Here is a 24,615-nt window from a genome sequence, read left to right as displayed (position 1 = left end):
GCTCAAATCCCTTATATAAAATGGCTTAGTATTTGCATGTATCCTAAGCACATCCTCCTGTGTACTTTCAGTCATCTCTGATTACATGTAATACCTGATACAATATAAGTGCTGTGCAAGTAGTTGTTATACTGTATATAAATACGTTATTTGTAATGGAAATTACAAAATGTAAATACGTTATTTTCTATGTATGTAAGGAATAATGACAATAAAAAATGTCTGGATCTGTTCAATACAAATGCAACCATCCATTTTTTTTTCCCCAAATATTTTCAGTTCACATTTGGTTGAACCCATGGGTATGGAGGACTGACTTTAAGAAGTCAGCTTTTGTTGAATAGTTTAGGAAATTATTTACTACTCATAACATGGAATGAAGATGCATTCCAGGAAAATATTTGCAGACTTCAGATACAAATGTATTCATACATGGGGACTACCTACACTTGTTTATCATCTCCTGTTTTTCCAGGAAGCAATATTTTAGGAATTATTTTCTCTAGTCTGAATTAACAGGGAATATCAGATCTGCAAGTAACCATCTCCAAATTGCTTTGAAAAACAGTAAAACTGAGAACCTCAAGGTTTAATGAAAGGTATTCTAAATTAGTGACTTGCAATCGAATGCCCATGTTTGCATGTTTTTCCTTAAGCTGTTGACATATATGTTACTAATTGTTTATCATGATAAACAATTAAATAATAGACAAATCTGTTTTAAATCATCATGAAGAAATCAGTCTGTCATCTTCATTTTTTTGTATATTGATCAGAGGTTCTTTTGAGTACATGTCAGTTAATAGCATAGTTCAGTAATTGAATTTAGTATTCAAATAAACTTTAAGCAACACTGGTAGTCTCTTATCCGTTAAGTTGAATAATTTTCTTTTATCTGTATTTGTTGAGTCAGTGGGCAGACAGGAGCTTATCTCTAAACTAGCAGGTGGTATGTACCTCCGCAGCAGGTTTTACTTCTTTCAACAAAGAAGGCTTAAATTACAATAATGTATCCTTGTTGGGTTCACAAGTAATCAGTTTATTGTCTCTTTTAAAAAAAATAAGGGTACTTTTTGTAAATAGATATTAAATTCAATTATTAAAAGCTTGCATGTTGATTTTTTAAAGCTCATTTGCAAGGATTAGGTAGATTTTGTGTGCGTATGTACTTAACTGCCAGTTAAGATATCATCTGTACTTAGGTTGGTTCATTTGCATTTTTCAAACGGGCAAGTTTCTGGATATGGATAGCAACATATGTACAAACATGTCTGGCTACAGTTTGCAATATAAGAGGTAGCATGCAGAAAGATATTTTTGTCAAAATAATCTGTATTTTAAACCTAACGATCTTTGCTAAACTGTGTGGGGGCAGATTAATACTGTACAGTGACAGTGTGTATCAATTCCATGAAAAACTTCAGTTGCAACAATTAAAAGTGCCAGGCCTGGCCGGGCGCGGTGGCTCAAGCCTGTAATCCCAGCACTTTGGGAGGCCGAGGCGGGTGGATCACAAGGTCAGGAGATCGAGACTATCCTGGCTAACATGGTGAAACCCCGTCTCTACTAAAAATACAAAAAACTAGCCGGGCGCGGTAGCGGGCGCCTGTAGTCCCAGCTACTTGGGAGGCTGAGGCGGGAGAATGGCGTGAACCCGGGGGGCGGAGCTTGCAGTGAGCCGAGATCGCGCCACTGCACTCCAGCCTGGGAGACACAGTGAGACTCCGTCTCAAAAGACGTGTGCTCTTCCGGTGCCAGGCCAGGCAGGGTGGCTCATGCCTGTAATCCCAGTGCTTCGGGAGCCTGAGGTGGGCAGATCACGAGGTCAGGAGTTTGAGACCAGCCTGGCCAATATGGTGAAACACCATCTCTACTAAAAATACAAAATATTAGCCAGGTATGGTGGCAGGCGCCTGTAATCCCAGCTGCTCAGGAGGCTGAGACAGGAGACTCGCTTGAACCCGGGAGGCGGAAGTTGCAGTGAGTCAAGACCGCTTCACTGCACTCCAGCCTGGGTGACAGAGCAAGACTCCATCTCAAAAAAAAAAAGTGCCATATTGATCTTATAAGTGAGTAAATAGTCCTTAGTCCAAACAGTTGGTAAACAGATGAAGTCATAATCATAACTATTTGAATTCCTACCATATTTATGGTGCTATAAAGTATTATGGCAGTTACAGAGACTTGTTTATATTTTCATTTGTACTTATGGGCATAAAAATATTACATATTTAGAAAGTAGCCTGAAATACTGAAGAGATGAGTATGTATCCAACAATGTTAATTGTTCTTTCTTTTTTTTGAGATGGAGTCTTGCTCTGTCACCCAGGCTGGAGTGCAGTGGCGCAATCTTGGCTCACCGCAACCTCCACCTCCTGGGTCTGAGCAATTCTCCTGCCTCAGCCTCCCAAGTAGCTGGGATTACAGGTTCCTGCCACCATCCCCAGCTAATTTTTGTATTTTTAGTAGAGACCAGGTTTCGCCATGTTGGTCAGGCTGGTCTCAAACTCCTGACCTCAAGTGATCTGCCCTCCTGAGCCTCCCAAAGTGCTGTGATTACAGGCGTGAGCCACTGTGCCTGGCCTTGTATAATAATATTTTTTAATTGCTGTTTTAAAACTAATTGCCATATGTGTTAAATTTTTATTGTAGATCATTAGGTACAACTCTGTGTTTTGCAGTTCTTAGATATATACTCACTTTGTTTAGTGACTATAATCATTGAACTCATTTTTGTGTATCAAGTCATTTAAATAACAGCTTTCTTGAGAAAGAATTCTCACACTATAAAGTTCACCCTTTTAAAGTGTGCATTCACAGAGTTGTGCAACTATCACCACCATTTATTTTGAGAATATTTTCATCACCTCCAAAAGAAACCTCATACTCTCTTTTTCTTTCTCCTGCCATACTGTGGCAAACACCAGTCTGCTTTCTGTGTCTATGGATTTGCCTGTTGGGGACATTTCATATAAACAGAATCATACAATATGTGGCCTTTTGTGTCTGGCTTCTTTCACTTAGTATATTTTTGGAGTTCATTAAGAACTGAACTTCAGAACTCATTTTTGTTGAAATTCATCCAACTCACTATGTTCATTCAAAATACTGTAACTTGTGAGTATTTTGTTCATTTTTAGAGCTAAAAAATACTTTATTGTATGGGTATAACACATGGACATAAAATAGATTGCTCATTCATTCTTTCTGATGGACATTTGGGTAATTTCCAGACCTTTTGGTTGTTAGCAACAGTGCTGCCATGAACACTCGTGTACACATGTTTCATGTGGACATGTTTCCATTTCTCTTATGAATATTTGTAGGAATGGAATTGTTATGTAATGTGGAAACTTACTAACCTTTGAGGAACTGCCAAACTCTCTTGGAAAGTGGTGGCCCCATTTTATAATCAACCAGCAATGTGTGAAGTTTCCAATTTCTTCATATTCTCACCAATACTTATTATTTCCTATCTTTTTTTTTTTTTTTTTTTTTTTTGAGATGGAGTTTCGCTCTTGTTGCCCAGGCTGGAGTGCAATGGCACGATCTCAGCTCACCACAACCTCCGCCTCCCAGGTTTAAGCAATCCTCCTGCCTCAATCCTCCTGCCTCAGCCTCCCTAGTGACTGGGATTACAGGTGCCTGCCACCACACCCAGCTAACTTGTTATATTTTTAGTAGAAACGGAGTTTCATTCTGTTGGCCAGACTGGTCTCGAACTCCTGACCTCAGGCGAGCCACCCGCCTCAGCCTCCCAAAGTGCTGGGATTACAGATGTGACGCACCATGCTTGGCTTCTTTTCTGTCTTTTTGAATTTTAGCCATTCTAGTATGTGTGAAGTGGTATTTTGTGGTTTTGATTTGCATTTTCCTGAAGATGCTTAGCATCTTTTTGTGAACCACTTATATATCTTTTTTGGAGAAACGTTTATCAAATCTTTTGCCCATTTTTATTAGGTTATTTGTCTCTTTATTGAGTTGTAAGGGTTTTTTTTTTTTTTTTTTTTTTTTAATTCTAGATGCAAATCTCTTATCAGATCTATGATTTGCAAATACTGTTTCTCACTCTGTAGATTCTTTTTTCACTTTCTTAATGGTGACCTTTGATGCACAAAATTTTTATTTTTGATGAAGTTTATTTTTTCTTTGTTGCTTCTGCTTTTCCAAGAAATAATTACCTAATCCAAGGTCATGAAGATTTAGTCTTACGTTACATTGAGTTAGTTTTTGTATGTGGCTTGAGGTGGGGTCGTTTCATTCTTTTGCTTGTGTATATTCAGTTGTCTCAGCACCATTTGTTGAAAAGACTGTCCTTTCTCCATTGGATTACTTTTGTGCCTTTGTCAAAGATTAAGTTGTGACTCTTGTTGAAAAATTAATTGACCGTAAATATCAGGTTTTATTTATGAAATCTCAGTTATATTCCATTGATTCATTATGCCAGTACCAGATTGTCTTGATTATTATAGCATTGTAGTAAGTTTTGAAAATGGGAAATGTGAATTCTTGAACTTTGTTACAGTTTTGACTATTCGGGGTTCCTTGTACATTTTAAAGTTTGTCGTTCTTTGCAAAGAAACTAGCTGGAATTATGATGCAGATTGTGTTCAATTTGTAGACCAATTTGGGGAATATTGGTATCTTAACAGTTTTAAGTTCCAATCTATGAACATAGGATGTCTTTTTGTTTATTTAGTTATTTTAATTTCTTTCAATGATGCTTTGTAGTTTTCAGTGTACAAATCTTGTACTTCCTATTTTATTTTTTTATGTTACTGTAAATGAAATTATTTTCTTTATTTTAGGATTACCCAGTGTTAGTGTATAGAAATACAGTTGCATTTTGTATATTGATACTGTATTCTGCAACCTTGCTGAACTCATTTATTAATTCTGGTATTTGTTTTGGTGAATTCTTTAGGATTTTCTATGTGCAAAATATGGCATCAGTGAATAGAAGTAGTTTTATTTCGTCCTTTTAAATCTGAATGCCTTTTATTTTTTCTTTTCCTAATTGCCTTGACTAGACACTCGAGTGCAATGTTGAATGGAAGCTGTGAGAGCAGAGATCTTTGTCTCATTCCTGATCTAGAGAAAAGCACTCAGCGTTTCACAGTTAAATATTATGTTCACTGTAGGTGTTTTTATAGATGCCTTTAATCATGTTGAAGAAGTTCCCCTTTATTTCTGGTTTATTGAGTGTTTTGTCATTGTTTTAAAATCATGGAATGGTGTTGGATTTTGTGAAGTTTTTTCTTGCTTCACTTGAGATGATCTTGTGATTTTTAATGTCCTTTATTCTGTTACTATGGTGTTGTTATATTGATTGGTTTTTTGGGGGGGCTTTTTTGTATGCTAAACCTACCTTGATTCCTGAGATAAGTGCCACTTGGTCATGGGTTAGGATCTTTTTAATATATGTCTGGATTTGGTTTACTGGTTTATTGTTAAGGATTTTTGTGTCACTATTCATAGGGATATTGGTTTGGGGTGTGTGTGTGTCTTTGTACATTATTTTAAAGTGTGATAATATATACATAACATAAAATTTACCATTTTACTCATTTTTAAGTGTACAGTTCTGTGGCATTAAGTACATTTAATTAATCCTTCAGTCCCATCCATCTTCAGAACTACTTCATCTTCCCCAGCTGAAACTCTGTACCCATTACATGCTAACTCCCTATTCCCCGCTTCACCCAACCCTTGGCAACCACCATTCTACTTTCTTCATCTGTGAATTTGATGACTTTAAGTACTTTCATGTAAGTGGAATCATATAATATTTGTTTTTTCTGTGATTGGCTTATTTCACTTGGCGTAATATCTTCAAGATCTTCCATATTGTAACATGTTATCGGAAATACCTTTTCTTAAAGGCTGGATAATATTTTATTCATTCGTTGATGGACACTTGGGTTGCTTCCACCTTTTGGCTATTGTGAATAATGCAGTTATGAACATGGGTGTACACATACCTGCTCAAGCCTCTTCTTTCGGTTTTTTTGTATGTGTATATCCAGTAGAGTTGCTCAATCATGTGGTAGTTCCATTTAAGTTTTTGAGAAACCTCCATACTGTTATTCACTGTAGGTACACCGTTTTATACTCTTATCAGCAATGTACAAAAGTGCCAGTTTCCCCACATCCTTGCCAACATTTTTTTCTCTATTTTTGATAATGACCATACTAATAGATGTGAAATTTCCCTGTCCATTTTTAATGTCAGGGTAATACTTGCCTCATAAAATAAGTTGGGAAGTGTTCCTTGCTTTTCTATTTTTTGGAAGACTGAAGGATTGATGCTAGTTCTTTAAATGTTTTGTATAATTCACTGGTGGTGTCATCTGGTCCTGGACTTGCCTTTGAGGGAAGTTCTTGATTACAAGTCATTCTTTTCACTTGGTACGGGTCTTCAGATTTTCTGTTTCTTCTTGAGTCAGTTTTGGTGGTTTATGCTTTTCTAGGAAATGTTCATTTCACCTGGGTTCTCTAATTTGTTAGCATACATTTGTTAGTAGTATATCTTATCATATTTATTTTTGTAAGGTCAGTGGTAATGTTTTCTCGGCCTGGCGAGGTGGCTCACACCTGTGATCCCAGAACTTTGAGAGCCTGAGCTGGGAGGTTCACTTGAGCCCAGGAGTGTGAGAACAGCCTGGACAACATAGTGAGTCCCTGTCTCTATAAAAAAAAAAAATCAGAAAAATGAGCCAGTTGTGGTGGGGTGCTTCTGTGGTCCCAGCTACTCAGGAGGCTGAAATGGGAGGTTTGCTTGAGCCTAGAAGGTCGAGGCTGCAGCGAGCCATGATTGTGCCATTGCACTCCAACCTAGATGACAGAGCAAGACCCTGTCTGAAAAATAAATAAAATAAAAAGTGGTAATGTTTTCTCTTTCATTCTTATTATTAAATTTGAATCTTCTCTCTTTTTGTCAGTCTAGTTGAAGGTTTGTCCCTTTTTTTTTTTTAATCTTTTCAAAAAACCAACTTTTGGTTTTGTTTATTATGTATTTTTTAATGTATTTATTTCTACTCTGATCTTTTCTGTTTCCTTCCTTCTGCTCGCTTTGGGTTTAGTTTATTCTTGCTTTTCATGCTTCCTAAGGTGGAAGGTTAGGTTGTTGATTTGAAATCTTTCTTCCTTTGTAATACAGGCATTAACAGTTAAAAATTTCCCTCTAGTGGCCAGACATGATGGCTCACACCTATAATCTCAGCACTTCAGGAGGCTGACCTGGGAGAGTCGCTTGAGCCTAGGAGTTTGAGATCAGCCTGGGCAACAAAATAAAACCTTATTTCTAAAACAAAACATAGCCAGGCATGGTGGTATGCAGCCATGGTCCCAGCTACTGGTGAGCTGGGAAGTGGGAGGATCCCTTGAGCCCTGGAGGTCAGGGCTGCAGTGGGCTATGATTGTGCCACTGCATTCAGGCCTGGGCAACAGAACAAGACCCCATCTCAAAAAAAAAAAAAAAAACTCCCCAAACAAACAAATTTCCCTTTAATCACTGCTTTTGCTGTACCCAAAAGTTTTATATTTTAATTTTCATTCATCTCAAAGTGCATTCTTATTTATCTTGTGATTTCTTCTTTTTGCCATTGGTGATTAAGGAATGTGATGTTTAATTTTCATATAGTTTTGAATTTTCCACATTTCCTTCTGCTGTTGATTTTTAATTCCGTTGCAGTCAGACAACATATTTGGTACGATTTCAATTCTTTTAAATTTGTTGAGGCCTGTTTTGCAACCTAACATATGCTCTGTCTTGGAGAATATTTCATGTGCACTTGAGAACAATCTGTATTTTACTGTAATTGGGTGGAGAGTTCTGTAAATGTGTTTTAGGTCTAGTTGGTTTATAGTGTTGTTTGAGTATTCTATTTTCTTGTTGATCTTTTGCCTAATTCTAAGGTATTGAAGTCTCCAACTATTATTGTTGGTGTATTTCTCTCTTTAATTCTGTCAAATTTTGCTTCCTGTGTTTTAGATCTCTGTTGTTAGATGCATATGTGTTTATAATTGTTATATCTTCCTGATGGATTAACCTTTTGTCATTACAAAATAGCCTTTCCTGGCCGGGTATGGTGGCTCATGCCTGTAATTCCGGCACTTTGGGAGGCCAAGGCAGGTGGATTGCTTGAGCTCAGGGGTTTGAGACCAGCCTGGATAACATGGCAAAACCCCGTCTCTACAAAAAATACAAAAATTAGCCAGACATGGTGGTGTGTGCCTGTAATCTCAGCCACTTGGGAGGCTGAGTTGAAAGGATCATTTGAGCCTGGGACACAGAGGTTGCAGTGAGCTGAGATTACGTCACTGCACTCCAGCCTAAGTGAGAGAGCCAGACCCTGTCTCAAAAAAAACCCCTAAAGAATGGGGAAAACACAGCCTTTCTTGTCTCTAGTAACAACTTTTCAGTATCTTTTTTACCCCCAGTGTTATTGTAGTCACCCCAGCTCTCTTTGGTTATTGTTTTTAGGGTATATATTTTTTCATCATTTTATCTTCCTGTTGTATTGACCTTTTTATTATGAAGTGTCTTACTCTCTAGTAATACATTTCTTGCCTTAATGTCTGTTCTGTCTAATACAGCCACTCCAGCTCCCGTGTGTGTGTATGATATCTTTTTACATTCTTTTATTCCAGTCTCTGTATCTTTGTCTAAATTGTCTTTGATGTAAACAGCATATAGTTGTATAATATTTTTAAAAAATTCATTCTGCCAACCTCTGCCTTTTGTTTATTGTCCATTTGCATTTAATATAATTACTGGTAAGACAGGATTTACATTTGCCACTTTGCTGTTATTCTTATCTCTTACATCTTTTTGTTCGTCTGATCCTCCGTTACTCCTGTGTTTTATATTACATACATATTTTCTGGTGTATCATTTTAATTCCCTTGTTTCTTTCACTATATGTATTTTTATTTTCTTCATGGTTGTCCTGGGGATTGCAATTAACATCTCACATTTACAGAGAAGTAACCTTTACTCAGGTTCTTTAAGTATTAACATTTTATCGCATTTGCTTTATTTCTTTCTCTATGTATGTATTTAGATATACAGACATATATAATATGCACGTATGTATAAAATGTGTATTTTGTTGTTCCTGAACTGTTTGAGAATGAATTACATGCCCCTTTACCCTTATACACTTCCTAAAAATGAGGATATTCTCTTAACCTTAGTATATTTATGAAAACCAGGAAATTAACATTGATCCAGTACTAAGTCCTTTGAAGCCAAAAATGTAAAATAAAACACATAGTAATTTCTGTTTTAAGATCCAGTCCAGGATACCATGTTGTGTTTGGTTGTCGTATTTGTCTAGTCTCCTTGTCTTTGGTGACTCTGGCATTTTTTTAGGAATAGAGGCTAGACCATTTTTAGACTATTTTTTGGCCAGGCACGGTGGCTCACGCCTGTAATCCCAGCACTTTGGGAGGCCAAGGCGGGTGGATCCCTTGCGGTCAGGAGTTCGAGACTAGCCTGACCAACATGGCGAAACCCTGTCTCTACTTAAAATACAAAAATGAACTGGGCATGGTAGTGTGCGCTTGTAGTCCCAGCTACTCGGGAGACTGAGGCACGAAAATCGCTTGAACCCAGGAGATAGAGGCTGCAGTGAGCCAAGATGGTGCCACTGCACTCCAGCCTGGGTGACAAAGTGAGACTGTCTCAAAAAAAATAAAAGACTGTTTTTCACTTTGGGTTATCTCATTGTTAGATTCAGGTTATACATTTTTGGTGGGAATATCAAAGAAGTGAGAATTGTGCTGTTTACAGTGCGCCATATCAGGAGGCACATACTAAGATTTTCCCCCTTGCTCCCCCTTAGATTTAGTATCTGCTAGGTACATTTGACAGTTTCATATGTGGTTTGATTTATTAATTTCTGTAGAAACTAATGATGGATATTCCATAGTAATGAAATATACCCACTTCAGAATCAGCCTGAACAGGCTGCCATAACAAAATACCACAGACTGGGTGGGTTAAACTACAGAAAGTTATTTCCTTACAGTTGGGGCTAGAAGTCCAAAATCAAGAAGTCATTAGAGGCCGGGCACAGTGGCTCACGCCTGCAATCCCAGCACTTTAGGAGGCTGAGGTGGGCAGATCACGAGATCAAGAGATCGAGACCATCCTGGCCAACATGGTGAAACCTCGTCTCTACTAAAAATACAAAAATTAGCCGGGCATGGTGGCGCATGCCTGTAGTCCCAGCTACTTGGGAGGCTGAGGCAGGAGAATCGCTTGAACCCGAGAAGCAGAAGTTGCAGTGAGCCGAGATTGCACCACTACACTCCAGCCTGGCAACAGAGCGAGACTCCGTCTCAAAAAAGAATAAAAATAAAAAAGAAGTCATTAGAGTTGGTTTCTGGTGAGGATTCTTTTCTGGGCTACCTTCTTGCTGTGTCCTCAACTGGCCTTTCCTCTGTTCTCTGACAAAGAGGGAGATCTCTGATGTCTCTTCCCCTTCTCATAAAGACACCAGTTTTATTGGATTAGGGCCCTACCCTTATGACCTCATTTAACCTTGTTTATCTCCTTAAAGGTCCTATCTCCAAATGTAGTCACATTGAGAGTTAGGGCTTCAATTGATGACTTGGATTTAGGGGAGTAGACACAATTCACTCCTTAACACTGATGATGCTAGAGGACTTTTGTTTCTTTCACCAAAGAGGCTCTTAGTTTTTATAGCTACTGGGTACATTTGATGATTTTATATATGATTTGATGTATTAACTCCATAGAAATTAATGATAGATACTCCATAGTAATGACATATACCCACTTCAGAATCAGCCCGGTGAAATTTTTTGTTTTTATATGACTTAATTCCACTTCAATCCTAAGGTAATAAATCTAAGCAGTTAGCATGTGTGCAATTTTAAAACTATCCTAAATTTTTTACTATTTGAGTCCCATCAGGTTCCTTTAAGTAAAATTGGCTTACTTATAGTACTTATGAATTAAATGTATTTCTGTAAAGTGTTACACTTTAAAAACTGAATTTTTCCTGTGCATTGTGATTCTAAGCATACTTAATTCATCACCCCCTCCTTCTACCCTTGCCCAATTTACATTGTCATCTATGCTTAATTACCTTCCGTTTTTTGTTTTATTTAGTTACAAACTTTGGCTGTGGGATTGTGTTGGATGTGTTGGATTTCTTTAGATATCATTGATATGGCATTGAAATTAGTTTTCTTCTGTGTTTTATTATTTCTGCTTTATATTTATGGTCTTTTTCTTCATTGAGGTTAAACATTATTTTTTAATGGGATTATTTTATTTTGTAATGATTATATAGTAAGTTGTGAGGATATGTAAGTTTTCAAAAACAAACAAACTAGTGTAGGTATTAGGCAATTTGGGGTCCAGTTTGCTTTATTACAAATTAGCATAGTGAGAACTGAAGGAAAGTCTGGCAGTTACCCTATTAATCATTGAAGCTTTATATGGATTATTTTTACATTTAACAATATTTACTAAATACCTGCTTTATGCTAGGTACCAGCTTCTAGAGATACAGAGGTGGTCAAAAATAGATAGGGTCCATGCCCTTAAGCAGCTTGGTCTAGTGAGGGGCAAACATAAATCACAGCTAAATGTAAAATTACACCTGTGAGTAGTGCTGTGAAGGAGAGGTTGAGGATGATTAGGGTATATACTAACTGGAGGAATTTGTCTATTTTAGAAATGCTGGAAAGGCTTCTCAGAAAGAATTAAAGATGTGTAGGAGTTAAGTCGGTTAAAGAGAACAGAAAGATGAGCTCAGGAATAGTGGCGTAAAGCAACCATTTATTGTTCCCATAGATTATGTGGGGAAGGGATTCAGACAGCAGTTTGTCTCTGCTCCATGATGCCAAGAACCTCAGCTGGAAGACTAAGGCTGGGGATGACTTGATGGCTGCAGGCTGGAATCATCTGAAGGCTCCTTCTCTGGCCTTCAGGGGCTGGTTGTCCAAGGAGACCTCAGTGAGACTGTTGGACAAGACAACCATACGGGCCCTCTGCATTTAGCTTGGGTTCCCTCAGGACATGGTGTCCACGTTGTAGGAAGGAGTGTCCCGAGAGAGAGCCAGGAGGAAGCTATATTGCCTTTCATGACCTAGGCTTAGACGTGTCTCTTTCTGCTGTATTCTATTCACCGAGGCATGCACCCACACGGTTCTACCCTGGTTCAGATCCAGGGGAAGTAAATGCCACTTTATGGTGAAGAGAGACAAGGTTCTGGAAGAGTATATGTGACCAGGAATACTGCTGTGTCCTTTTGGGAAAATAGCCCAATACATGGAGCATTATGCCTGACAAGAAGCTAAATCCCAGAGAAATGATCTGGAGTGCAAAAAGCTGGAGAGAGTGAGTTAGGGAATAGACCATTCAAGGCCTTGTAAAATATTTTAAACATGATTTAGGCTTATCTTAAGAACAAAGGGAAGCCATGAAGATTTTAAGCTTAACGTCAGATTAGTGCTTTATGAAGATCGGTATGAAGAGTAAATGTGTGTATGAGGCAGAGGGAGAACAGTTAGGAAGCTGGTGAAGTAATCTAGGCATAAACCAGGGCTAGGTGCTAACTGTGGAGATGGACAAGAGTAGAGGAATTGGAGAGAAATATATGAGGTCCAATCACCAGGTCCTGGGGATGGGGATGGGAGAACAAAGTGTTAAGAATGATCCCCTGGCTTCTGGCTATGCTGCTAGATGAATCTGGTGCCATTCACTGGGATGAAGAACACAAGAAGGGGACCAGGATTTACGGGGAAAGGATCATGAATTTGGTTTGGGGCAAACACTGAATTAGAGAAGTTATCAAGTAGGCAGTTGCCTTTGTGGATCTGAAGCTCAGAGGAGAAGTCTAAGCTGGAGATAGAAATGTATGAGTCATCTACAGCTAGGAGGTAATTGAGATTTGGAGTGTGGATATGGTCAACCAGGGAAATCAACAGGAACAAAAGAGAAGAGGGCTTAGCACTGGGGTTTGAGGTGCTCAAATATTTGATGACTAGGAAGAGGAAAATGTACGAGAAGAGGAGACAGACTATAACACCCAGACCCATGGGAGGAGAACAGAGCGTGTGCTGTTTTAGGAGGCAGGGAAGAGAAGCCAGCATTTCAAGAGGAGGGAATGGACAGAAGGTCAAATACTCCTGAGAGGTAAGGTTAGGACTGAGACATAATTGGATTTAATGAAATAAAGTTCAGTGGTGGCCTTAACAGTAGCCATTTTGGAGAATAGGGAATCTGGAATCCAGATTGGGGTGTTGTCAGGAATGAGTCGGTGGTGTGGAGATGAAAATGGCAAATATAGATGCCTCTTTGAAGAATTCATCCCCTCAGTGAGAAAAGAGAGGTGAGGACAGGAGGGCTGTTGATGAAGGCAAGCATTTGATATTTTATCATGAGAAATGGACAGTTTTTTTTTTTTTTTTTTTTAGAGAGACAGGGTCTCACTCTGTTGCCCCGGCTGGTCTTGAACTCCTGAGCTCAAGTGATCCTCCCGCCTTGGGCTCCCAAAATGCTAGGGTTACAGGCATGAGCACCGTGTCCGGCCTGGACAGTTCATTTTTAAAGAAAGAGATGAGGTCACCTTCTGAGAGAGCGAGTAGCCATGCCAGAATGATAAAAGTTGAGAATATCTGAGATATTCTTGGTGAAAGATGTGATTACAAGAAAGAAAGGTGGAATCCACGCTATTGATATTAATAGCTACCATTGATTAAATATCTGCTCTGTGTTACATAGGAAGTTTTTAGAGTAATCACTAATTAGTTTATTTGCTTTTTTTCATAATCCCTTTTCATCAGAAGAATGATGAAAATGGAAACTGCTCAGGGGAAGGAATTGAATTCCCTACAACAAATTTATATGAGCTGGAAAGCCGTGTTTTGACTGATCATTGGTCCATCCCTTACAAGCGAGAAGAATCACTAGGCAAATGCCTGTTGGCGTCTACCTACCTAGCAAGGCTTGGTAAGTTTTCAGACCTCAGAACACATGAGTATATTTGTTTCATAGAATGCCTGAGTTTAATCTTAGCTTTTGTTGTTGCCTAGCTGTGTGATATTGGACAGATCATTTTTCTCTTAGTCTTCGCTTATCTCCTGCAGAAGGAAAGCTTTGAGCTAAATTGTTTTCTTCTACCTTCGATAGAGTATAAGATTATTTAAAATATAATTGAAAAACTTAATGGAAATTGAAATTAACTTTTTCCACAGAAGCTTGGAGCACTTTAAGCCTCAATTCAACAGCTTTTTTTCTTTTAAGAGAAGAAAGTAATATTTAACACACTTGTGCTTATTAAGTGGCTGACATTGTTTTAAGCTTTATAAATATCAAGCTATTAAAATAATAAAATATGATTAGGTTGGAAGAGTGGGTGTCAATATGAACACCTGTACTAAAAAAGAGAAAATAACTTATTTTTCATATTGAATTCAGTTATGAAATGAATATGGCCACAATGTGGTGTATTTCTGACTGGCTTCTCAGCAGTAGCATTTATTGAGTGCCTGTTAGGATCTAGGTACTATGCTAGGCAGTGGGTCTGAAAAAAAAGAAAGTATGTTTAGCAGTATTCCCAATGATAAGCAGAATCCATTATTGAGTTTAATAAAGAAATGTACTTTTTCCAAAAGATGATTTTACAGGAAATTCATTCATTCACTTAGCAAGTATTTATCTCTTACTATGTGAATTGTGCCAAACGCAAATCTGTGTAACGGAGTTCATTGGTTTGTTTTAGGGAAGAAGAGTGACTTAGGCATTTATTGCAAATATTTGTGTGGTTTGTTTTTTTGTTGTTGTTGGTTTTTGATTTTTGATTTTTGAGACAGGGTTGCTCAGGCTGCAGTGCAATGGCATAGTCATGGCTCACTGCAGCCTCAACCTCCCAGGCTCAAGTGATCCTCCCACCTCAGCCTCCCAAGTAGCTGGGACAACAGGCAAGCACCTCCACGCCCAGCTTTTTATTTTCTGTAGGGATGGGGTTTCACTGTGTTGCCCAGGCTGGTCTCAAACCCTTCGGCTCAAGTGATCCTCTTGCCTCAACCTCCCGAAGTTCTGGGGTTAGAAAATATTTGTGTTTCTGTAGAAGTTCTTAGGAAATACTAATGGCTAGTAAGTAGCTGCTATTGGTGTTTTATTAGCTATTTAATCAGATCATTGAAGTTACTCTGACATGGGAATATAAGTTCAACCATTTCAGTTCAACTGGTATTTATTTAATCTAATGCTGTGGTTATTTCTCAGCCTTTCCTTCATCAAAGGTATATATTCTACTTTTAATAATTTCTTAAGAATTAAGGTTCCTATGACATAGTTCCATGTGTATGAATTTAGAATGATGTGTATGATTTTTACAAACTACCAAAGAACTAAATAAAGTATATTATTTCATTCATTTTACTAAGGTCTTTCTGAGTCTGACCTAAATAAAGTATATTATTTCATTCATTTTACTAAGGTCTTTCCGAGTCTGATGAGAATTGTAAAAGGTTTATGGATAGATGTATGCCTGAAGCATTTAAAAAGGTAAGAAAAACGTGCTGATGTGATATTTTCTGTGTGTTGGGGAGCAGGGGTGAAGGAAGAGAAACTTTTTGTTTTTAGTTTTTTATGTATAAGACCAGTTTATGAATCTTGTTCAACTGAGGAATCTTTTAATATGAAAAACAGAGCTCTGAATTTGGGACTTATAAATGATTTATCTCTTTTATATTGTCTACATGTGTCTTTGGTTAAATATAACTTTTATTAATAATAAATACTTCCTACTATTTAATTGCTAAATAATAGGTTAAGACTTAATTATACGAGGATATTGCACATATTAGTAAACAAAGACTTGTGGCACTTAGAACTAAGACAGTATATACTTATCAAAATATGAGCCGCTTTAAGTGTGTGAGACAGGAGAAGACCTTTTAAACTACTGAAAGATTGACTAGGTGTTCTCACTGACAGAATAGCATGCATAAGGCACCATTTCTATTAGAGCCAGAGTGGTACACTTGCTTCCATTCAGGTCACATCTCTTAGAAAGCAATGTTTCTTAACAATAGGAATAGGAGATCACAAGAATTGTGTTTCTAAAAGCAGACTGAATCAGCCTCCCTTTTTAGTAGGTGAGTCTTGAATCCTCATTAGAGCAAGGACTGTGTCTGTTAACATACTGCCATTTCCCCCAGCATATAACTAAGTGCCTAGCTCATAGAAAGAGCTCAGAAAAGTTTCAATGAATGATTCTTTTGCTGGCTTAACTTCTGGATTTTGACGTCCATTTTTGTCCAATATGCAAATAAGTCCCTAGAACTACAGGTGGGTAATGTTTGTGTTTATCTTAAGACCCAATAAGGCTGGGTGCGGTTGCTCACGCCTGTAATCCCAGCACTTTGGGAAGCCGAGGCAGGCAGATCACGAGGTTAGGAGTTCGAGACCAGCCTGGCCAACATAGTGAAACCCCATCTCTACTAAAAATGCAAAAAATTAGCTGGGCATGGTGGGTGGGCACCTATAATCCCGGCTACTCGGGAGGCTGAGGCAGGAGAATCTCTTGAACCCAGGAGGTGGAGGTTGCAGTGAGCTGAGATCACGCCATTGCCCTCCAGCCCGCATGACACTGCGAGACTCCGTCTCAGAAAAAAAAAGAAAAAAATAAGACCCAGTAAAACAAACAGTTCATTTGCAAATAGTTATTCCCAGCTGCATTTTGGTAGATAGAACCTCCCTTGATTCAAGCCTTAAAAAATAATAAAATTAATTTTAGAAGCAAAAGTAGCTTCATTTTTTAAAAAATTGGAGAAATCTTTTCAAATTGCCATTTGGGCAAAGATTATATGAAATCAAGATTTACCTTCATTTTAGATTAGGTCATCTATCAGTTTGTAGTTTAAAATAATTTTAAGCTTTTAAGAATTATAGCAGCTTTTTAAAAATCCAAAATTGGCTAGTCCAAGTGCTTCACACTATAATCCCAGCACTTTGGGAGGCCAAAAGTGGGAGGACATCTTGAGGTCAGGAGTTTAAGACCAGCCTGGGCAACATAGTGAGACCCCTGTCTCTACACAATTTAAAAAAATTAGAAATAGCAAAATTGTTATATTGTAACATATTGTGACACAGATCACAGTGGATACATAAACTTAAAAGGAAAAGTGTATTCAGAGTTGTGGAAAAAGGGCTTATTCAAGGTTGAGGATCTCCAGATCCAGAAATCCCTGTATCCAGTCCATTCACCAGCAAGTTGCATATTTGGAATATAATACTCTAACTCTATACAGAGATACTTCAGAAAACTGTTTTGTCTCATGCCTTCAGCTGTTAGTAGCAGTGTAATAAATGGTCACATGGTTGGTCGTTTTTCTGTAAAACTATGAGTACAAAGGTATCCTGCCTTATGTTATTCAGTTCTGTTAAGGTAAAAATATTAAATTCTCTTGCACTTTAGAGCTATTAAAAAGGTTCTCCTCCCCGTCAATTAGGCATACTTTCTTTTATTACATCAGAAGAGCTAGAGTTCTGTGTACCTTTAGGCTTGTCTGCCAGAAAACTCAGTAGGATCTGATATAATTGGTACTACTTCCCTAGCTGTGTTTCCTGGTTGGGTGACCATCCCTCTCCCCAATTCCCCAGGCTTTTCTCACGAGCTGCCGCACGTTTTCTTTTAGAAGTGAGGGTGTGAATGATAGGTGATTACATGAATAAGGTGCCCAAAGGAGCTTTGTTGTCATTTCCACCTTCTTCACCTTTTACCTTCAGGCTAGCCTGGAATTTTTACTAGCATATTCAGGCAGAGAAGATAATTCAGGTTTGGCCATAGTGCATGGTTATTAGTGTGTGCATCTTCTCCACAAGGTACTGCCTCCCTTTCCCTGTCTCTTCCAGAATGTAGGCAGAATTGCATTTTCAAAGTGAAAAATGAACAAATGGAATGGCGCCAGAGGGATTGCTGCTTAATCCACATACATTTTCATTTTGTAGTCACTTGAAGCTTTTTAATTGGTAATCTCTGCTTTGTTTTGCTTTATTATTTATTTTTTAACTATAGGAGGAAGATGTAGTCAGGCAAAAAAAAATTCTGCAAAAAATAGTAACTCATTGGTTTACATAAAATCAGTCTTATGACTTTTGCTAATTTGAGCAAATAGTGTGGCTAATTAGTATTTAGAAAATCTGGAACTGAGGTTTTTCTCTGCAGCTATTACAGTTTGGGCTCTTCCAGCCTACTCTTTTTAAAGAGATTCTCAGTAAGGCCAAGATGAAATTTTTGTTACTTAGTATTTTACCTTTGAAAAATCTTACAAAAACATGAAACCACCATACCAATTTAAGTGAAATCCTTTGCTTTTTCATTTCTTGTTCTGGCATTTGTTCTACACTTCCCCAAAGACCAGAAGACTGAGAATTAGGGGCATCCAATTTCTCTGCTTTTTAAGGAATCTAAGAAGGTATCTAATTATAAGATTTGTACCATTGTTTTATATTTGATGTTTATGTTTAAGAAACATAGCTACAAAGTAAACAGTTTAATGTCTTAAAACTTAGAGCTATTTTAGATTTGCTTAAACAGTTAAAAAATTAAATATTATTTTGTACATACCAAAAGGAAAATGTAAGCCAAATAAACTGTTACGATATTTCTAAGACTTCTTTTTTCACATTCTGAGTCCTGCTGTCATCTAATCAACAGGTAGAAAAAAATTATCCTATTTCTGAGATGTTTAAAAATGTTAAAAGGATATGTATGGTAGAATCCATGCAATACAGCATTCATTTCTTAGGTTCCGGAAATATTAATATGGATAGCCAGCCATCAAGATATATTAATAATGCCTTACCATTTGTAAAATGTTTCATGTTTGTTATACCTTTTAATCCTCATAGCATTTGTGTGAAGTGGGTAGGAGTTAGGCCTCTTTAGAGTTGAGAGAACTGAACCTTTGAGAACTCAGGTAAATTTGTTCGAGGCCACACAGCTAGAAAACAGTAATACTGGAATTGATCTCAGATTTTTACCTTGCTCTGTACCACGTGACCTCCCCTTGTAATTATGAAAAGTAGAGAACCAAATAAAATTTTTATTTTAAACCAAGTGCTTTAATGCAAGAGAATTAAAATTCAAAAGCAAAACTCTGTATTGACTTTGAAATAAATGGGCAAGTAGATGAACTACAGCTGTGGGTCTTTTAAAAGCCAATCATATGCATAAAAAAGTATTTTCATCATAATCTCTCAGTTATTTAAGATGGACCTGATAAACTGTAGATTTATTTTCTTTTTTCAAGTTAGACTCTAGACTGCCCTGTATGTTTTTATAGCTCCTGACATCAAGTGCTGTTCACAAGTGGGGTACTGAAATTCATGAAGGAATTTACAACATGTTGATGCTGCTAATAGAACTGGTTGCAGAGAGAATAAAACAAGATCCAATTCCCATTGGTCTCCTGGGTGTGCTTACAATGGTATAGTATCTCTAAAATTAAGTACTTTATATTTTGATTTTGTTTAAAATACTTGCTGTTCTCTGACTTGTAATTAATAATGAGTGATAATGATTTTGTCATTAAGGATATTAGCTGTTAGGATCCTTTGTCTTTATTTTAAAAGCAGAGCAACCATCTTGTGTTCTCAGTTTGAAAGAAGTACTTTTCTAATTTTAATGGGTTTTTCTACTTATAGAATGATTAAATGCCTTTCTGTTACCTCTCCCTGATTATTCATGTCTTAAGTACTTTTATATGGAGTGTTCATATAGATGTAGTTTGGTTTCTGGCCTTTTCCCCCAACAGGTAACAGTAGCTGCATGAAGAAGGGACCCGCATATTTTCCCCTCCTGACTTCTGCCTTCAGTGCCTCTGTTGCTCATCTCATCCCTGGTAGCCCTAGCACACCTGGGGCATTGGCATCACACTGCCTTGAGTCAGACCTCTCATCCTGTTACCTCCTCCTCTTCCTTCACAGTGAACACTGAACAGGACAGGAGAATAGCACATTCTTAGTGCCTCTGCTCTAGCTAAGGCATATGCTTTCGGTGTATTCTTTTTTTTTTTTTTTTTTTTTTTGAGACGGAGTCTCGCTGTGCTCCCAGGCTGGAGTGCAGTGGCCTGATCTCGGCTCACTGCAAGCTCCGCCTCCCGGGTTCACGCCATTCTCCCGCCTCAGCCTCCCAAGTAGCTGAGACTACAGGCGCCCGCCACCACGCCCGGCTAGTTTTTTGTATTTTCAGTAGAGACGGGGTTTCACCATGTTAGCCAGGATGGTCTCGATCTCCTGACCTCGTGATCCACCCGCCTCGGCCTCCCAAAGTGCTGGGATTACAGGCTTGAGCCACCGCGCCCGGCCTCGGTGTATTCTTGAAAGATTCCATTAATGAGGGGAGTCCAAGGCTATATTTTTATCTTCTTTTCTAATGCTAATATGTGTTGCTATAGAAATAGATAATAATGTTTCTCTGTTCTCTTTGAATCTAGGCTTTCAATCCTGATAATGAATACCATTTTAAGAACAGAATGAAAGTGTCTCAAAGGAATTGGGCAGAAGTGTTTGGAGAAGGAAATATGTTTGCTGTTTCACCTGTATCCACTTTCCAAAAGGTAAACATAGTTTAGTTTCATCTTTTTATAGAAAAATGTGGTGAAAAAGATGATTTTTCTGTGCTGTAAAAAAGACAATTTACATGGGAGGATTAAAACAATCTGAAAAATGACAAATATCCCATCTGGCTCATAAAATTTTTTTTTTTCAGATAGTGCATAATTTTTCCATAGCTGTTAACTGATATCACGAAGAATTTTATAGGTTTGAAATGATGTTTAGTAAAATGAGAAATGTCTTTAGTGTCATATATTGGATTATCAGAACCCCAGTTTAATTGGTGTTCCAGTTTCTTAGAGAGAGTTGAGAGACTAGAACATTTAAAATGATTAATTGTACCTAGAAAAAATAATCTAGTAGTTAATCTCATATATAATTTTCTTTTGAACTTCATACGCATTAAAACTTGCTTTTTCAGGCCTGGAAACAATATATTGTATATCAAAAGACTACAGTCTGCCAGTAAGAGTATACTCACAAGAAGTACATAATCTAAACAATCCTCTGGTTAAAACACTGTTTGGTTTCAGAAACAGTTGAAAGAAGTTGAGTTTAATCAATAGAAAACTTGTTCATTGCTTTAGTGGAAGCAGAGGTTTAGGTCAACAATCATTTATTTAACATTTACTATATGTCTGGCATTATTCTAAGTTTGAGATGTTAAACATAAGTATACAGTCCTGTCTTATGAAGAGTAATAAGATGTCATTACTAGCTTGTAGCATAGTGGAGGAAATATGAAAACAAAAAAATGACAGCATGATGAACAGTAGGTGGAATTATAATAATATGTACTGTGCATAGAATCCAGGGGAAGGAGTAGTTATTGCCACCTTGGGGAGTCAGACAGTTCCCCAGAGAGGAGGAAAAAGTTGAGCGGCAAGGGCAGTGAATATGTACTTTGGAATTTAATCCTCACAGCGGCTCTTTGAGTTGGGTACTATTTTTACCCCCATTTCATAGGTGAGAACTGAAATAGACAGAAGTGAAGTACTTGCCCAAGTCCGCATACCTAGTTACAGGGAGAACCCATGCAGGCAGCTAGTCTATGTTCTTTAACCATATGCAGTACTGCCTCCCCAAATGCTAAACTCTTCTCTTCATATGCGTTGTGAAGATCAAGTGACAAAGATACATAGAAATAATGAACATGGTGGTTCACTGTAGTGAGTGCTCAGCAGATGTTCATTCTCTTTTTTCACTTTACGTATGCATCTGCTGAGACCCAGAAAGGTGCAGTCTTTGTGTTTCATCTCATTACCACAGAGGAATTCTCTCTCCTCTGGACCCCCTCTCCTCTTGCCTTCTCAAGCATATTCCTCCTTTAGCTTTCTATTATTTCTTTGGTATCCTCGATCTTTCCCTCATTTTTGGGATTGTTACCCTTTTATGCAACATGATCTAGTATTTCCCATCTTTAAATATTCTGCCTTTAATATCATACCCCTCTGTAGTTTCAGCATGGTCCTCTGCTCCCCTTCCCAACCAGACCTGAAGATTCCATGTCCCTCCCTCTCAGTTTTCTTTCAGTGGACTATCCTAAAATTTTAACTTAATAAACAAAATCTAAATTTCACTAGTATCTTTCTCCTCCTTGAACAGTACATAAAGACCTTATAACGTTGCATGTGCTCGCTCCCCTCTTAAATGATTCATTACCTCTTTGTCTTACTTGTGCATTGTCCTAGTCCCCTCCTGTCATTTTTTACCCAGTAAAGTCGATAGTGCATTCTATAAACAATCCTTTAGTAAGGTTCTGTTTGTGGATAAGTCTTGATTTTTGATGACCTGAACTTTATTTCCCATTCCTTGAAGTGTGTATTTTCACTGGGTTCAAAAGTCTAGATGATACTTCTTTTCTCTCAGAACATTAAAATGCCATTTCACTGTCTTGTGGCTTTGATTATTGCTGTGGAGAAGTTGGCTATTGATCTGACTGTGGTTTTTTTATTAGAAGTCTGCCTTTCCTCCATGGCTGTATTTTGAAATCTTTTCTTTCTCTTTGATGTTTGTAAATTTGACTCTAATGTGATTAACCATGGTATTCTTTTTATTTATTTTGCTTCAGATTCATTGGGCTTCTGAATCTAGGGTTAATGTCTACGTCAATTCTGGAAATTTCTCAGCCTTTATCTTTTAAAATGTTCCCTCTTCCCCATTAGTCTCTCTTCTTCTGAAACTTGATTGGATACATGTTAGACTGACTCATTCTGTCCTCCATGTCCCTTAACTCCTTTTCACATTTTCCATCTTTTTATCTCCTTGTGTTGCAATTGTGCTTTTTTCCAGATCTGTAGCAGTACAGTTCGCTGATTTTTTTTTATTTGTATCTAATCTGCTGTTTAACTTGTTTATTTAAGTCTTTAATTTCAGTTACTGAATTTTTCATTTATATAAATTTTGTTTGTTTGTTTTTGACTCCGTTTAATTTTGTATTGTCTCATGTTCTTAACTCATATTTTCTTTTTTTTTTTTTGAGACGGAGTCTCACTCTGTCGCCCAGGCTGGAGTGCAGTGGCCGGATCTCAGCTCACTGCAAGCTCCGCCTCCCGGGTTCACGCCATTCTCCTGCCTCAGCCTCCAGAGTAGCTGGGACTACAGGCGCCCGCCACCTCGCCCGGCTAGTTTTTTGTATTTTTTTTTTTAGTAGAGACGGGGTTTCACCGGGTTAGCCAGGATGGTCTCGATCTCCTGACCTTGTGATCCGCCCGTCTCGGCCTCCCAAAGTGCTGGGATTACAGGCTTGAGCCACCGTGCCCGGCCTAACTCATATTTTCAATCCCTAATTTGTTTAATACTTTATATTCTGTGTCTGATACCTACTTTACTCACTTGCTTTGTGTATGTATGTAGGTGTGTAGAAATGTACTTATACTTATTTGTTTGTTCATTTTTCTATGAACTCATGTTTCTTCGCATTTAATCTAGGAGTGGGCAGTTTGAGGCCTAAGTTGAAAGTTCTTTCTTCCAAAAAGGATTTACTTTTACTTCTTCTGGGTGCCTGGAAGCACTACATTTTGTGACCATTTTAGAATAAATTATCAGCTTAGGGTTTTTGAGACCATAACGTCAGTGTGAATTTGAGCAGTAAAGCCATATAAGGGCAATTCTGTGGTTATGAATTCTTGGAGAATTTTTTTTCTCTTTTTAGGCGTCCTTATTTTCTCTTTCCACAGGTAAATCTATATCAGTTCATCTGACACCAAGGATGTAGCCCTTTAGTTCCAGCTTTATGTTACAGTACCCTCTGAGTCACCCTGTACCACCTGGGATTGGTGTCCTTTTTCTCCTGCAAATGGAAGCTCATGGTCACCAGGGCTCTGCACTTGCCTGTGGGTGAAGCTGGCTTCAGAGCCTTCCTGCCTGCCTCACAGGATTCCTGCTTTCTCTTTGTTTTAAGCTTCTGAGCTTTTTTCTTTTCTTTTTTTGTCAACTCAGCTGTATGTTTTAAAATATTGTATGTTTTTATCCAGTAGTATTATTTTTAGTTGGAGAGCCATTTGGGATACCTAGATAGAAGTCTACTAAATTTTCAGGGCATTCCATTCTGCCTTCGTCCACCATCTACTGAAATCATTCTCATTAAGGCACCAACACCTCTCCATGTTTCCAGATTGGAAAGAAATGTCCCTTGACCCCATCAACAGCACTGGTCCCAGTTGTTCTCTTCTTGGAGATGTTTCTTGCTTGGCTTTCAGGATCTACAGTGCCTTGTGTTTCTGCTTGCCCCCAAGCCATGTTTCCTCTGTTGACTCCTTCACCTCTATCCAGTTTTCTTCAGTGCTTCCTCTCTTTATTCCCTATACTTTCTCTAATGAATTTAAATGTCATATTTCTGCCGACGGGCCTCCAATTTGTATCTCTGTGGCCCAAACCTCTTCTCTTGAGTATACCAGACTTGAAGAGTCAGTTATCTCCTTTTGGTTGCCATACAGAGTTCTCAAACTTAGTGTGTCTGAAATGGAATTTCATTTTGCCTCTCCGGCCTTTATTCTCCTTTT

At 38.0% G+C, this 24,615-nt stretch overlaps 1 protein-coding gene across 6 annotated transcripts in view; it reads left to right on the top strand.

Moving 5' to 3' along the window:
- The window catches only part of USP24 (ubiquitin specific peptidase 24), a 144,901-nt gene that overhangs the window by 22,777 nt on the left and 97,509 nt on the right, over window positions 1-24,615 (top strand). For 4 of the 6 annotated variants that reach the window (XM_021941983.2, XM_003891948.4, XM_009209211.4 and 1 more), the window contains exons 2-5: window positions 13,828-13,993; window positions 15,486-15,553; window positions 19,339-19,482; window positions 20,491-20,613. In XM_021941983.2, the coding sequence (XP_021797675.1) occupies window positions 13,828-13,993; window positions 15,486-15,553; window positions 19,339-19,482; window positions 20,491-20,613 (501 nt within the window). Of the gene's footprint in view, window positions 1-13,827; window positions 13,994-15,485; window positions 15,554-17,934; window positions 18,023-19,338; window positions 19,483-20,490; window positions 20,614-24,615 lie in introns of those variants that run through there. The other 2 variants (XM_009209201.4, XM_031669224.1) reach the window with 2 other exon arrangements.

The sequence above is a fragment of the Papio anubis genome, chromosome 1, assembly GCF_008728515.1.
Source record: "Papio anubis isolate 15944 chromosome 1, Panubis1.0, whole genome shotgun sequence".
Classification (NCBI taxonomy): Eukaryota; Metazoa; Chordata; class Mammalia; order Primates; family Cercopithecidae; genus Papio; species Papio anubis.
The sequence above is the reverse complement of the archived record's forward strand: the minus strand, read 5'-3'. Positions and strand labels throughout refer to the sequence as shown.